Source organism: Notamacropus eugenii, chromosome 2 (assembly GCF_028372415.1).
Source record: "Notamacropus eugenii isolate mMacEug1 chromosome 2, mMacEug1.pri_v2, whole genome shotgun sequence".
In the NCBI taxonomy this organism is placed as follows: domain Eukaryota; kingdom Metazoa; phylum Chordata; class Mammalia; order Diprotodontia; family Macropodidae; genus Notamacropus; species Notamacropus eugenii.
This window is the reverse complement of record NC_092873.1, coordinates 63304208-63318062: the sequence shown is the minus strand read 5'-3', so window position 1 is coordinate 63318062 and position 13855 is coordinate 63304208. Positions and strand designations below refer to the sequence as shown.

The 13855-nt window shown below is 44.3% G+C and overlaps 1 protein-coding gene across 7 annotated transcripts in view; it reads left to right on the top strand.

Annotated features, from left to right (window-relative positions):
- Positions 1–13855, top strand: part of AGAP1 (ArfGAP with GTPase domain, ankyrin repeat and PH domain 1) — a 694274-nt gene that overhangs the window by 611725 nt on the left and 68694 nt on the right. For all 7 annotated transcript variants that reach the window (XM_072640680.1, XM_072640679.1, XM_072640678.1 and 4 more), the window contains 2 exons: positions 1539–1629; positions 6901–7123. In XM_072640680.1, the coding sequence (XP_072496781.1) occupies positions 1539–1629; positions 6901–7123 (314 nt within the window). The remainder of the gene's footprint in view (positions 1–1538; positions 1630–6900; positions 7124–13855) is intronic.

Sequence of the window (13855 nt, the reverse complement as noted above, 5' to 3'; positions counted from 1 at the left end):
GGGGGAGGGGATAGGTGAGCTTATTAAATATCTTGGATTGAAAGGAGTCCTCCATTTCTATAGACAATGGCTTCTCAATCTCTGATATATGTTGTCCCCAAAGTTTCAAGGAGCTTATCAAAGGAATATGGAGAATATTAAATAGCTCTACTCTGCTACTGAAAATAATCAGTTTCTTTATTATTTCTTATGTACCCATGCATGTTAAATTTTAGAATTCTTATTTCTTTTCATTTTAAATATGAGTTCTGAAAAAATTTTACCAAAAGCCAAAGGATATAAGCCAAAAATAGTTGGGAGCTACCATTTGGATTATTGTATCTTGGAGTAGGATACCAAGCTGTAAATAAGACCAGAATGACATCCAAAAAATCAAACTCAGTGAGGGAAGACGCTGTTGACACCAGAACGGGGAAACCATGTCTTTGAACTAGATTCTGGCACAATCCAATGGAAAAAGTGCTAGATTAGGAGTCATAGTGCCAGGTTCAAAGTCTAGTTCAGACACTGTCAGTATGGCCATGGGTGAATCATTTTCTCAGTGGGTTTAGTTTACTTCTCTTTGAAATAAAAGGACCCAGACTGTATGGCTTCTCAGGCCCCGTGCAGTGCTCAGTCAATGATCCCATGCGCTTCAGCTGTCTGTGGATAATTGAGAGGTGCCCATGGTCCTGATATATCCCTTTCTCCTATGGGGAAACTTGACCATGAAGATTAAATACTGCAAATGCTTAGGGATGGAGAAAGAGAAAACATCCCCGTCATACAAATGAAACCTGGACAGCTGCAGAAGGGAGGAATCATTTTAAAGAGGAGACAAAAACCCTTCTGCATGAAAATCTGAGGTTCCCCCCAAAACATCAACTGCAAATCAATTTTGTGGACTACATGCTAAGTCTTGTTTCAGGAATCCCTCGCACATGCCTTTCTCACCCCACCCAACCCCCATTCATAATCACTGTCCAGGAGTTTGTTACTATAGCAGCTCCATCCCCCTTAAAATGAGAAGTGGGTCTCCAAGGAATGACGCTTCAGAGTTAAAGGGGAGGTCACCCACAGGGCAACCTAGAGGAACTCTGGCTGCAGCCCCTGATTAAGCTTCTGACCTGTGGGGTTAGGAGCAGACTCTGGCCCCAGTCTGTAATCATACTCACCTGCCCAGATGGGCACAAGGGTATTTAAAAAAAAAAAAAAGGATACAGAACCAAAGCCCTTTGGTGAATGATGTTGCTAAACCCAGCCTCGCTCCTCTTTGTGGTTAGCCTCCATTTCATTCACAAGGCACACCCCATTCACTGCTTTTCTCAGCCCTTCACAATTGACTTGTGGCCTTTTCAGCATGTGGCATTCATTGACTTGTCTGAGAAGTCAATGTCATGGGCATCTTCCCCAGTTTGGAGCGTACTAGGAGAACAATTGCATCTGTCCCATTGAGTCTATATTGGTGGGAATTTTCCTCTTATCACCAGAATTGAAAGTTGTATCTTTTAAGCTGACTCTATGTTCTGACGCCTTGTCTGTTTCTTTGATACCACCAGTCCCGCCTGACAAGCCAGAATGAGGCGATGGCCCTGCAGTCGATACGGAGCATCAGGGGGAATTCGCAGTGTGTGGACTGTGAGGCTCAAAGTATGTATGGTCATTCCTACCTTGAGAAGGTTATGCTTGGCTCTTGACATCTTGGGTTACCTTGGATGGCATGGAGGGTGGATGGGCCACTGTGTCTGATCCCTTGTTTGGGTTAATAGAGCATTGTCCTAAAGACCGTGCCTCAATGACAAATTCTCCAAAAGAACTGATACAACTTTTCATTTTATTCTGATATGAGAGGCAGCATGGCACAGTGGAGACAGACTGGCCTCAGAATCAGGGCACCCTGTTTCTTCGTATCTGTGACATATAGTGACAGTGTGACTCTGGACAAGTCCCCTTACTTCTTAGTACTCTTGGCAGCTCTCTGAGACCATAAGTTGCAGAGAAGATGCCAGCCTGCACTGGTAGAGGGAGTTTCCCCACCAGGATTTCCCTCTCGGAGTATCATAGGTTTTGTCCAGATCCCTATGTCCATGTGGAGGTGTGACAGATAGCCTGGCCCCGAGGGTCAAGGGCAAGGACCATTTGAAGTCCAGTTCTGAGCTTGATTCTCAGCTCCAAACCTGTGGCAAATCAGTTCACCACTCTCTGGGTGCCCTCTCAGCACCTGCATGAAGCACTGCCCTCAAGGAGCCACATTAGGCCAGGCCATGGAGGAAGGCCTGGGACTGGGAGACACCGGGCAAGCAATTTTACCTCTCAGTTCCCCTGGGGACCTTCTCTAAGATGTTAAGTTACAGCAGTGTGGTTGGTCTACATTTGACATGTAGAAGGAGCCCACAGTGGGAGTTTCCCATTGACAAAGTCACAAGTCTGGACCAAAAAAGAAATATATTAATTACACTAAATATAATCTTCAGTTACTCAGAAGGCAGTTCAGCTATGACAGGATCTCAAGGTCACTACTGACTTTGGCCCTATGGCATTTTTGGGAAACTGCCTTTATAAACATCAAATCTATACTTGACTCCTTTGACCGTATTGCCTCTTCTGGATATAAGAAGCCTTTCCCTATCCCTGCAGCTGCTAGTGCCTGCCTCTTCCTTCCACCCCTACAAGAAATTGCCTGATATTTCTTTTACATGTAGTCAATATTCAGTAAGCGAAAATTTAGTATTGTCAGTTATTTTTGTCATTATTATTATTAATAATGACAGTATTTATATTATGCTTTAAGATTTGAAAAACACTTTCTATATGTTTGATGCTTGGATACATAAAAGTGAAGACAGTCCCTGCCTTCAGAGAACCCACAGTCTAGCAGAGGAGACAACCCAGTCATGTGTAGGTATATACATAATACACTCAAAGTCATCTTGGAGGGGAAGACTAGAGCGACTGGGCAGAGCCTCATGCAAAAGGTAGCATTTGAACTAAATCTTAAAGGAAACCACAGAAGTGAAGATGAAGGTCATTCTAGGCATGGGGCTCAGCCAGTTCAAAGGCACAGAGATGGGAGATGGAGGATCATTTAGGAAGAAATACATAATGACTGGGACTATAGAGAGTGCATGAAGGAGAATGAGATAGAAGGGAACTGGAAAGTTAGAAATGGACTAAGTTGTGAAAACCTTGACATGCTGGAAAAAGAGGATTTTGTATCTGTTCCTTGAGGTAATTGTTAGTTTGTTGGGTAGGGAGGAGGAAATCACCTTGAAAACAAAACTCTTGCTATTACTATAGGGTGAAGGTCACTACGGGGAAAAGAAAGTGGTTATGTTGACTTCTCTGTCCTTACTCATTCAGAGCCTTGAGTGAACTAGCAGGAGCCATCCTGGAGAGAGCCCTGAATGGGGAGTTCTAGTGGGTATTCATCCATGGGAAAGATCATTGAACTAGATGACCTGAGACCCCTCCCATCTTCAGTTCTACGATCCTGGAAACTTGTGCCATTTATGAAGTGGGGTCTTTGGCCAAAAGACAGAAGCAACAGCATCTGGCCGAAGGGTGAGGTCAGAAATCACCCTGGAAATGCTCTTGGATCTTAGCAGATGGCACTGGCTCCTAGATTCTTGGTGACTGGGCCATTGGAGCACATCTAGACAAGAGGGTTATAGGCTCAGTGCCCCAAGTACTGCACAGGAAATCTGGTCCAAAGTGGGAGCCACCAGTCCATATAGAAGTATCTGTGCGTTGCTTATTGACTTAGTTCTAAACAGTCCAGTTGCCAACATTTATATTTTGATTTGTGCTGTTATTTCTCAATTACATTTTCATCTCTTTCTGGCCAAACTTGAGAGTGTTGTGGATCACATGTTTGACAACCCTGATCAAGTCCATCTCCGTCATTTTAAACATGACGAATCCAATTAGAGAGGCTAGGGCTTGTGCCCAAGGTCACACAGGGCAAAGGACATGACAGAGCCTGGATATGATGGACCCAGATCCTCTGATGCCAAATTCAGTCCTTTTTCATCAGCTCTTAGAGACAGTTCTAAGCCTATCTAACATTGAAAATCCATTCTTTTCCTGGCATCAGAATTGATGTTCAGATTATAGAAATCTGCCATGTTTCCACATGCTCCTCCTCCCCCGCTATAGATAAGTGACCTGACGCTCAGAGAACTCAAGCTCCTTCCCCAAAGTCACAGCAGACCATGAGCCCCAGAGCTGGAGAGCACATCCCAGTCCTCCTTCAGAGCCATACCAGCCCTTGGTAATCCTGGCTCCACATTCCTAAAACAGGCCTAGGCCATCCATCCACCTCTCCAATGTCTCATGCATCCACTCTTGCTGGGAGTACCATCAGTGCCTGCCTCCAGCCTTTTCCCTGCTCAGTCCACCCTTCTTGCTGCTACCTAAGTAAGCTCCCTCATCCCATGGTCTAAGGACATCATTAGGCCCCTTCATTACCTCTTTACTAAAATACAGACCACTGAACCTGGCACTGGGCAGCCAGCTAGCTTCCCCTCTTGCTCTATAGTTCACATCCACCAGCACAAGCCAATGGAGGTTTTCAGCTGTTCCCCATTCTGCTTGACTGGATGGTCCCTTGGCCCCACTTACATCCTACTTTCTCCTATCTATGACTTTGCATAGTCATCTGCCATACACGAGAGGTCTCCCTGTTATCCCTATATTTCTGATTATCTCAGATTATCTCTCATTTCTTCAAAACCTGACTCAGTGATCACCTTTTCTGTGAAGTCCATAGTAACTTTGCCAGCTGAAAGTATCTTTCCCTTCTTAATCTTCCAGGAGCGATTTGTCAGGATCCCTCCTTGGTATTAACATAATTTGGTGGTGTTCAGTCATTTCAGTGGTGTTCAACTCTTCATGACCCCATGTGAGGTTTTCTTGGCAGACATACTGGAGTAATCTGCCATGTCCTTCTCCAGCTCATATTACAGATGAGGAGACTGAGGCCAACAGGGTTAACTGACTTGCCCAGGGTCACACAGCTAGTAAGTGTCTGAAGCTGGATTTGAATTTAGGAAGATTCTTCTTGGCTCTAGGCACTATGGCACCACCTAGAGCAGCATTAATTATCACTAACATGATAATTTCAGAAACCCAGTCTCTGAGATGTATCTCAGGGCGCTTTACAAGTCACTGAATTCATCTAGTCCGACCCACAATCCCCTCTCTAACAGCCCTGACCAGGACCCCCAGCCTCTGCCAAAGCCTCTTCCCAAGCCTTCCGTTCTGCTCTGGACCAGCCATTGTCTGTAGAGGAAGTTCACACCATCTACCTGGTTCTCCCAAAGTACAGGCTGTGAGGCTGGAGTTGGACAAATGCCCTCAGGATTCTCCTGCCCTGGGGGTTGAGCAGAAGGCTCCTCCCTGTCCTCCATCTCAGCCTTGCAGGTAGTAGACCTGTTTCTCCCCATCCCTTCCAAGTCCTCCCATCACTGAAACATCCTTGGTTCTTTCTGCTGTTCTGGAAGGGCCCTGTACTCCAAGCCTTTCCACATCCCAGTGCCCCCCACCCAAACTTAACCCCAGAGATGTCAGTTAATCTCTCTGAGCCCCAGGCAACCCTCGCCAACTTCTCTGCTGAATGGGCATCTGTGTTAGTAGAGGGAGGTTGGACAGTGATGAAATCACAGATCCTGGCCGTATTTCAGGATAATTGCCTTCTCAGATAGCACTTAGGTCTGGCCTCACCAGATAAATCCTGTCATGGCCCTCTCCCATTTCCTGAAATCCTGGGTTTCCTTCAAGGCTTAGCCCAAGCACCACCTCCTATATGAGTTCTTTCCTCGTCTCACAACTGTTCATCCCCTCTCTCCTCTTCCCACTCCTCCCCACCCCTGGCAAAGTTGACTTTCTATTTATTTTGCTTACATGTATGTGTATATACATATATGTAATGTATGTGTTGTCTCCTCCAGTAGAACATAAGCTTCCTGAGGACAGGGACTGTTTTATTTTGTATCTTTGTTTCCCTTAGACTAGCTGGCACAAAATAAGTACATAATAAATGCCCATTGATTGATTGAAAGATTTGAGTTAGAAGACTTTGGAAATCTGTCTTTCTTTACAATCACTTCTGTTATTGATCTACCACATTTTGGACATTTGATATTCCAAAGGAAGGAAAGGAGATTTAGTATTTAGCGATCAGTCCATCAGTGAGCCTTTATTAGGTGCCTACTGTGTGCCAGGCACTAGCTGAGGTACTGGGAATACAATTAATGAATGAAAGAATAAAAATTTAAAAAAATAAAAACTAAACCTCCCAAGCCATTTGAAACATAGATGACACATGTGAAAAACTTGAAATAGGGTTTTTGGAATTGTTTGGCTGGGTGGGATTGGAAACACTACCTAGAGCTTTCTAATTCAGACCAGATTTCCCCCTGCACAGTTCCAGACCCTTCTCTCCATCTTGCTTACTCCCAAGGACCCCTTAAGAATCCCTGCTCCTCTACCTCAGAAACAAGCCTGGTTGTTTTGCCATGTCCGAAGTTGGCGGGAGTTGGGAATGACCCAACATAGCAGTAACTGAATAGCCAAATATGTATCAACATGGTGGCTAGGGATGAGTGTTCAGTTTTGGACAGGTCTGTCTCGCTCTGTGAGTAGCCAGAGAGGGAGGTAAGAAGGGATGCTATTCATGCACCCCCTTTCCCAAACATTTGGATTTTATTAGATAAGCTTTTTCCCTGTTCATGGGGAACTTATTTTCTGTTAAGTACCTGCTAGGTGTCTGGCACTGTGCCAAACCTTGGGGGTCATGTAGTCCTTCCCCCCACAATTTGCCATTTCTGTTGCACTTTAAGGTTTACCAGTGTGAAACATTGTTTTGACAATGTTTTACTTCTGTTTTGCTTGTGTGTCTGTGATGTCTGTGTCATTGTACAGACCCAAACTGGGCCAGTTTGAATTTGGGTGCTCTCATGTGCATCGAGTGCTCAGGGATACACCGGAATCTTGGCACACACCTTTCCCGTGTCCGGTCGCTAGACCTCGATGACTGGCCCATTGAGCTCATCAAGGTCATGTCATCCATTGGGAATGAATTGGCGAACAGTGTCTGGGAAGAAAGCTGCCAGGGACACATGAAACCCTCACTGGACTCCACCAGGTAAGGCATGCTTGAAGATTGGGCTGCTCGTTTGGGGGCTGGAGCTGCACCATGTAATTGGAATCTTGCTTTCCTGAAGACCCTGGTGACTTCAACCTGAAGGCTGGTGAGATAATCCTGAGATTAGGTGCTCAAAACTGGCTTCAGGCTGGGTGGAGAATCCTAACACCTTCATTTTTCAAATTCACTGTTGAAGCTTTAGGGGCTGTCTGCCCTTACTTTATATAGTCACTTCTCCGAATTCAGAATATATAAGTGAAATTCAACCTAAGTTTTGAATGGGCAACATTTTTGAGCCTTTTATGTGACTCAATTAATTCCTGACTTGTTACATTAACATCTCGTACTCCCAGTCATCTATTCGGTTTCTTTTCGAGAATAAATGAATTTATAGCTGCAAAATGTTTTATTTAATCAATTGTACATTTAATCAAGCAGCTCTAGCTTGGCATGTGATAAATCCTCTTCAGGATTGATTATTATCCAGTATGAGAGCAGGCTTTGTTTTTAAGCCACTCATTCCCTTTCTTCCTTTTCATTAATGACTGTGATAAACCTTTTTCAAGTGGAATCGGTCATAAAGACATGATGCTTCTAAAAGATGCTACTTCAGGATTGCTGTGAGATGGGCACTTTCAACCTGTTTGAACCCTCTGGTTTTTCCATAAATGTCACCTCCCCAAGGACATCTCTAGCAGAGAAATGCTGTGAGGTAGGGGTCCTGAGAGATGTACAGCGGGTACAAAGAGAATTGTGTTTCCTTTCAAGCCTTCTGTTCTGGATGCAGGGAAGGAAAGGCTGCCCATCTCTGCATCCTCTGCACTCCTCCAAGCCCCAAGGTGATCTGAGGGACTAGATCAGCTCCAGAAGTTTGATTCCCCTGGTTTGTTGGTTGCCAATCAGAATTTATATCTAGCTATGTGGCAATCCCTGATTATACTTCCCACAAGGGAAAAGACAGTGGCATCTCCTGGTGACTCCCAGCAAAGATCCTACAACCAGATAGGACAGACAGGGTTTTGTCTGCATGAAAAAAAGGGATTTGTGGTGCCAGGTGCTTCAGCTGTAGAGACAAAGTTCGAACAGCTACTATACAACAAGGAGGTTGTTCTGTGGGAAATGACCTGGTCATGAGCACAAAGTGCCCTTCCTAGGGACCTTGTTCCTATCTGGACTGACTGGTTCTGAAGGGTACTTGTGACAGGACAAGCCAAGTAGAAACCATGCCCACAGGTCATCAGAAACAGTAGCAAGGAAGGGGACAATGAAGGACATTGTTGTTCCTGGGAATCCATGGGGCTGGTCACCAGCTTGGAGTATTCTGAGATGCGCCTTTCTTTGGTCAAGACCACGTCTTTCCTTCTCTTCTTTCTCCTCCCTGCAAGATACTTATTCTCAATATGGGTCTTCTGAATCATGTCTTTCTGTATATTTCCCATGTGTGCACTTACATAAAATATGTGAATTTATATGCCTTTCTCAGCTTCCTTCTTCTGTGTCTTGTATTTATAATTTTGAGACAGAGAGAGAAAAGACTCAGCTTTACCAGCAATGTAGATTTTAGCTAACTCTGTGAACCTTAAATGTGTCCTAAATTACAACTCTTAAAATCGGTAGCAATAGGAACAATAGTTATCAAGGCCAGAAGCATCATAGCTCAAGTGGATGGCCAGAGGGCCAGCCTTGAAGGAGGGGAGAATCAGGGTCAAGGTGTGCCTCTGTGTGGCCTTCAGCAACTCTGGAAGACCAACAGTCTCCAAACTTTGTTAACCATATGCCCAGAAATCCAAAGCAAAACAAATGAGGACCCAGGTAATCTAAGGGAGAGGAAATGGGTTTGCTAGGGACAAATTTTTCAGTGTCACATGCTCAGGTCCTGCTATGGGCATCCAGGTCACAAGTTATAACCTAATGGTCATAACTGCCCTGAAGGTTCTGCCCAGGACAAAAGAGGACAGGTCAGGAATTCGAATTGCTTAGGGTTGTGCCTAGAAATGCAGTGTGGAAGGGGGTATCTGGGCTACAGAAGCTGAAGGGGAGGTGGAGATAAGCCCCAATGATAGTGAGATGAGGCCCAGCCCTTGAGTTCATGCCATGGCCCCAGGCATTCTAGAGGATTGGCCAGTCTACACTGGTGAAGGGACATACCATACCAATAGTTACCAACTATTTTGAAATTATAGGTCTGGACTACATTGTCATTGTGATGTCCCAATAGTGTAGTGGTCCTGTGATCTCAGTGCAGCTCATCTCGCCTATGATACTGATAGCAAGCCTTCCACATTTCCCATACTACCTTGGGTGCTGCCTTTCTAAGAGTAGGTCACAAGAGAAGGCCATCTAAAGTACTGGATCCTTCATTTCCCTTGACTTCCCAGAATACCTGTGGAACACTCGACTGACCAGCCATCAGCTTTACTTGCTCGTGTCACTTGACCAAATAGCAAACATCTCCACAAAACAAAGAGCCGTTTTATTTATTTATTTATTGTTTTACTAACGATGTTCTCATGGTGTCATGTGACAGTCTCTAAAGAATTGAAAATCAGTGTCGCCCGTGAGCCATGAAGAACCATGACCGTGTTGTAACACGTTACAATGATCATCATATTCAATCTTCTCAGTTCTCCAGTGGGTCTGTGTGAACTTATCCATTTGAACAATCCCTCTTTCAGTGAAGTTCAACTGTGCAATATCATTCTTCTCCTATGAATTCAGCAATCCATTCAACACACTGGAGGCCTTCCTTCCTTAATTTCTTCTGACATTGTGAGGACGGCAGTGACTCAGCTGGGTTGTCCTCTGGCCCTTGCTCCCACCATGTGACTCTCCCATCTTCTCCCATTTTTCCTTTGTTATGAATGTTAATGTTTCTATCTGGACTCCAAAAGAATGAGAACAAATTAATTATCATTATAAAGATAATGCTGATGTAGTAATAATTATAGAGGTCCTATAGAGAGAGTGTGATACTTAGAGTCAAGAAAGGCCTGGGTTCAAATCCTGTTCCTGATTCCATGGGCAAACGACTTATCCTCACTCAGCCCCAGGCAATTCCCTAGAATTTATCTATTCAGCCACAGCTGGGTCTGTTCTGGACAACATACATTAGATGACCTTCTTGTGACCTACTCTTAGGAAAACAGCACCTAGGGGAGGATGGGGAAACATGGAGGGCTTGCTAGTGGTATCATAGGTGAGATGAGCCACTTTGAGGTCACAGGGCCACTGCAGTGTTTGGACATAATGATGACAATCAGTTTAGTCTAACCTATGATTTTTAAAATATTGGTAACTATTGATATGGAATATCCCTTCACCATTATAGACTGGCAACTCTTCTAGAAAATGACTAGTTTGCCTGGAGCCTACCGGAGGTTTAGGGAAGCCATGAGAGATAAATCTGGAAAATGGGGTTTGAACGTCCGTTGGTCAGTAATGGAGAGCCACTGAAGATGCTTGGTCATGCCATGTAGGATAAGAAGTATAGTCAGGCAGTGGGGTTAAGGATAGGTCAAAGGGAGGAGAGACTAGAAATGGGGAGACCATTCTAAAAGCTCCTGTGATATCACTGTACCCATGGAGCCTAATGAAACTCAAGACTCTGTAAGAACTGACTCAGATCTAGTGAGAAACTCATTAGGTCCCTGTATCTTTGCCTCAGTAAGATGCAGAAACCAGAAAGCCTGGGCTCAAATTTCAGGACAGAATTCTTTTTCTTGACCCTGGGCTTGCAAGAGAGTCTTAGAAAGCTGGGAGAAGCAGCTGTGAGTTGATTTAATTATTACATTAAAGCCCACACTAAAAATGTACTTCACAATTCGTGGTCTGCCACTTGCCCTCTTTCCCAAATTATGGCAGGGGCCATGGAGTCCACTTAGCCAGATGTTCCCCCGGGGAGCCCCGCCCATTCCATCTCATTAAGAATTGTGTGTCAGGCTGAGGCACCCAGTTGCAGCAGCCCCCCACACTCCCCCATCAAGTCTGAATTAGGATGCAGGGAAGGTGCAAAGGGTCCTCCAGCCCTCAGAACCCAAACAGAAACAGAACTGTTCCATAAACACCCAAATAGCTCAAAAATCTGGGTGCTCCAAAGAGCTGTGGACTGCATGGGCCTTGATTAGGTCAGCTTTAGAAAGCTTAAAATTGCTTCCAGCGATTATCGGCTGCCCTGAGAACTGGCGTCCCAACTTGGAAAGCTTTGTGACAAATTAAAGCTGACTGCTGCTCAAGGAGTATTGACTTCCCATTTCTAAACAGGGGAATCATTAGTCAAGAAAAGCATCTTTTAATTACTCCCAGGAAAGGGGGCTGGGGGAGGGAAAAAATCTTTCAGCATGGATCTCGTAACAACTGCCATTTCTTTTCATCTCATTCCATATTAAATTTATTGTCCAGGGGGAGGGGGACTATGCCCTCCATCCCTCCATCCTTCCCTTTGTAATGTCAGTTTAATTTGAAGTGAGAAGTCAAATTAGGGTAGATCAATGTTACAACAATTAACTGAGTCTGGAGCAAAATCAGAATTTTCCTCTCTAATTGCTATCAATACCATTTAAGCACACACTTAAAATATCGATTTAAGATGGCGAGGTGAAAGTGGTACGTGGATAGTGATGGTGGGCAGAATTGACTGGACCTTCTAGGGAAGAAGAAAGGTATTTTCTGTCTTCAACCTCAGGAAACACTGACTTTAAACAAGCATGAAGGATGAGTAGTGGGCCGTTCTAGGACAACAGGGCCTTTCAGAATCCAGAGGGCTGGGTTCAAGTCTCCATTCTTTCTTTAGCTACATCACCTTACAGAAGTCAATACAGAGATCATATTGCCAAGTTAGACATAGAAAGGACCTCTCTTATGGTCATTATATTCATTTATATGTTGTTATATTTGTACAGAGACAGCTAGGTGGTGTAATGGATAAAGTGCCTGGAATCAGGAAGACTCATCTTCAATTCAAATCTGGCTTCAGACACTTACTAGCTGTGTGTACTTGAACAAGTCACTTCACTGTTTGCCTCAGTTTCCTCATCTGCAAAATGAGCTGGAGAAGGAAATGGCAAACCCTTCCAGTATCTTTGCCCAGAAAATCCCAGAGGGGGTCACAAAGAGTCACACAACAGAAAAAGTGACTCCACAACCAAAGTGTTTGGGCATGTTGTTTCTTACTAGAGTGGAAGCTGCTTGAGGACATTAATGCTTTTATTTTTGTCTTTGTATCCAATCTGCACAGTACAATGCCTGGTGTGTAGTAGGCACTTCGTAGTGGTTTGTGGAGTGATTTGATGAAGCCCAACACTCTCTGTTTACAGAAGACCAAAAGCAGGCCCAGGGAAGGAACATGAAGGCCTCGGAGCTGAGAATCATACTTGGAGCCTCGGGCTCCAGACCTGGCACTTTGGACTTTAGAATTTTGTCAAAAGCCAGACCTGAAGAGACTAATAAAGATATTCCAAATAGATTCATCTCATCATAGAATGTTAACCCTGGACCTTAGAGATCATTTGGCCCAGTGGTTCTCAAATTGTGGTCCACAGATCCTGGGGTTTCTGAGGCCCCTTAAAGGGATCCTTGAATTCAAAACTAATTTCATAATAATACTAAGTTGTTTTCATTTCAAATATAGGAAGTATCTACAGATATAACCCAATTTGTAAAGGGCTGAAAGGGGAGAAGGAAAGGGAAGGAGAGAATGTAAAAGAGTCTCAAGACCAAAAAACTTATGAACAGATGATCCAATCTAATCCCATTCATTTTACAATTGAGGAAACTGAGGCTCAGAAAATGAAAGTAGTTATAGGGGGAGTCTGTGGCCAAAAGGGGATTTAAATCTAGGTTACCCGAGGCTAACTCCTATCCTCGTTACACTTCACCATCCTGTTTTCTCATCTTTCAAAGGGGAATAAAGAGACTGGCCCTGCCCAAGCTAGATCAAAGATGCAAAGCTGCTTCAATAAAACAAAAGCATTCTACCAAATGTAAACTCTCACCAGCTCAGACCTCTTACGCATGCTCGTAAATGGAGCATCCCAGTTTGGAAGTTTTAATGTCAGATGGAGGTGAGCACAGGGCCTGGTACCTGGCAGATAATGAATATTCAGCAAATTGAGTCATTTGGGTTTTTTTTTCCTTCCCTTCCCTCTTTGTGACAGAGAAGTCACTGAGGCTGTTTGAGGACCAGTCGGAACTCAGGTCTGTTTCCACTTCCCAACAGCAGTGAAAGCCATTCTCTAAGCTCAGGTCCAGCAGAGCCCTCTGCTGTAGCAGATAATTCTTCCCTTCCACCCTGGCCCTGCCTCTTCCTCTCCTCTCTCTGTAACTCAGCCCAGAGGCTTCCAATAGATACAGAAATCCACATTCGTTTTCCTACAGGGTGGACCCCTTATTTACCTAGGAGTCTCAAGCCCGGTGACTTGTAGGTAAAAAAGAAAGAGAAAATCAAAGAGACTCATCCATGATTACCTCCTAAATTCCATGAAAGGATACTCTGGACCTAGGGCAGAGTCTCCTTCCTCTCTTTGATTCCACTTAGAAGTGAAATGACTTGGCTGATTTCTGGGAACCACCATGTGGCTTCCTTAGTCCACAGAACAAACATCTTTTCCATTTTTAGTGTTTTTCTCTCCATTATTTAAATCCACCCTGGTGCCTATTACCCCCCTTTACTGCTTCACCTCTTTAAAAAAAAAAAAGATGTCTCCCCAGATAGGAAGCTTCAGTCCCCTGGCACCA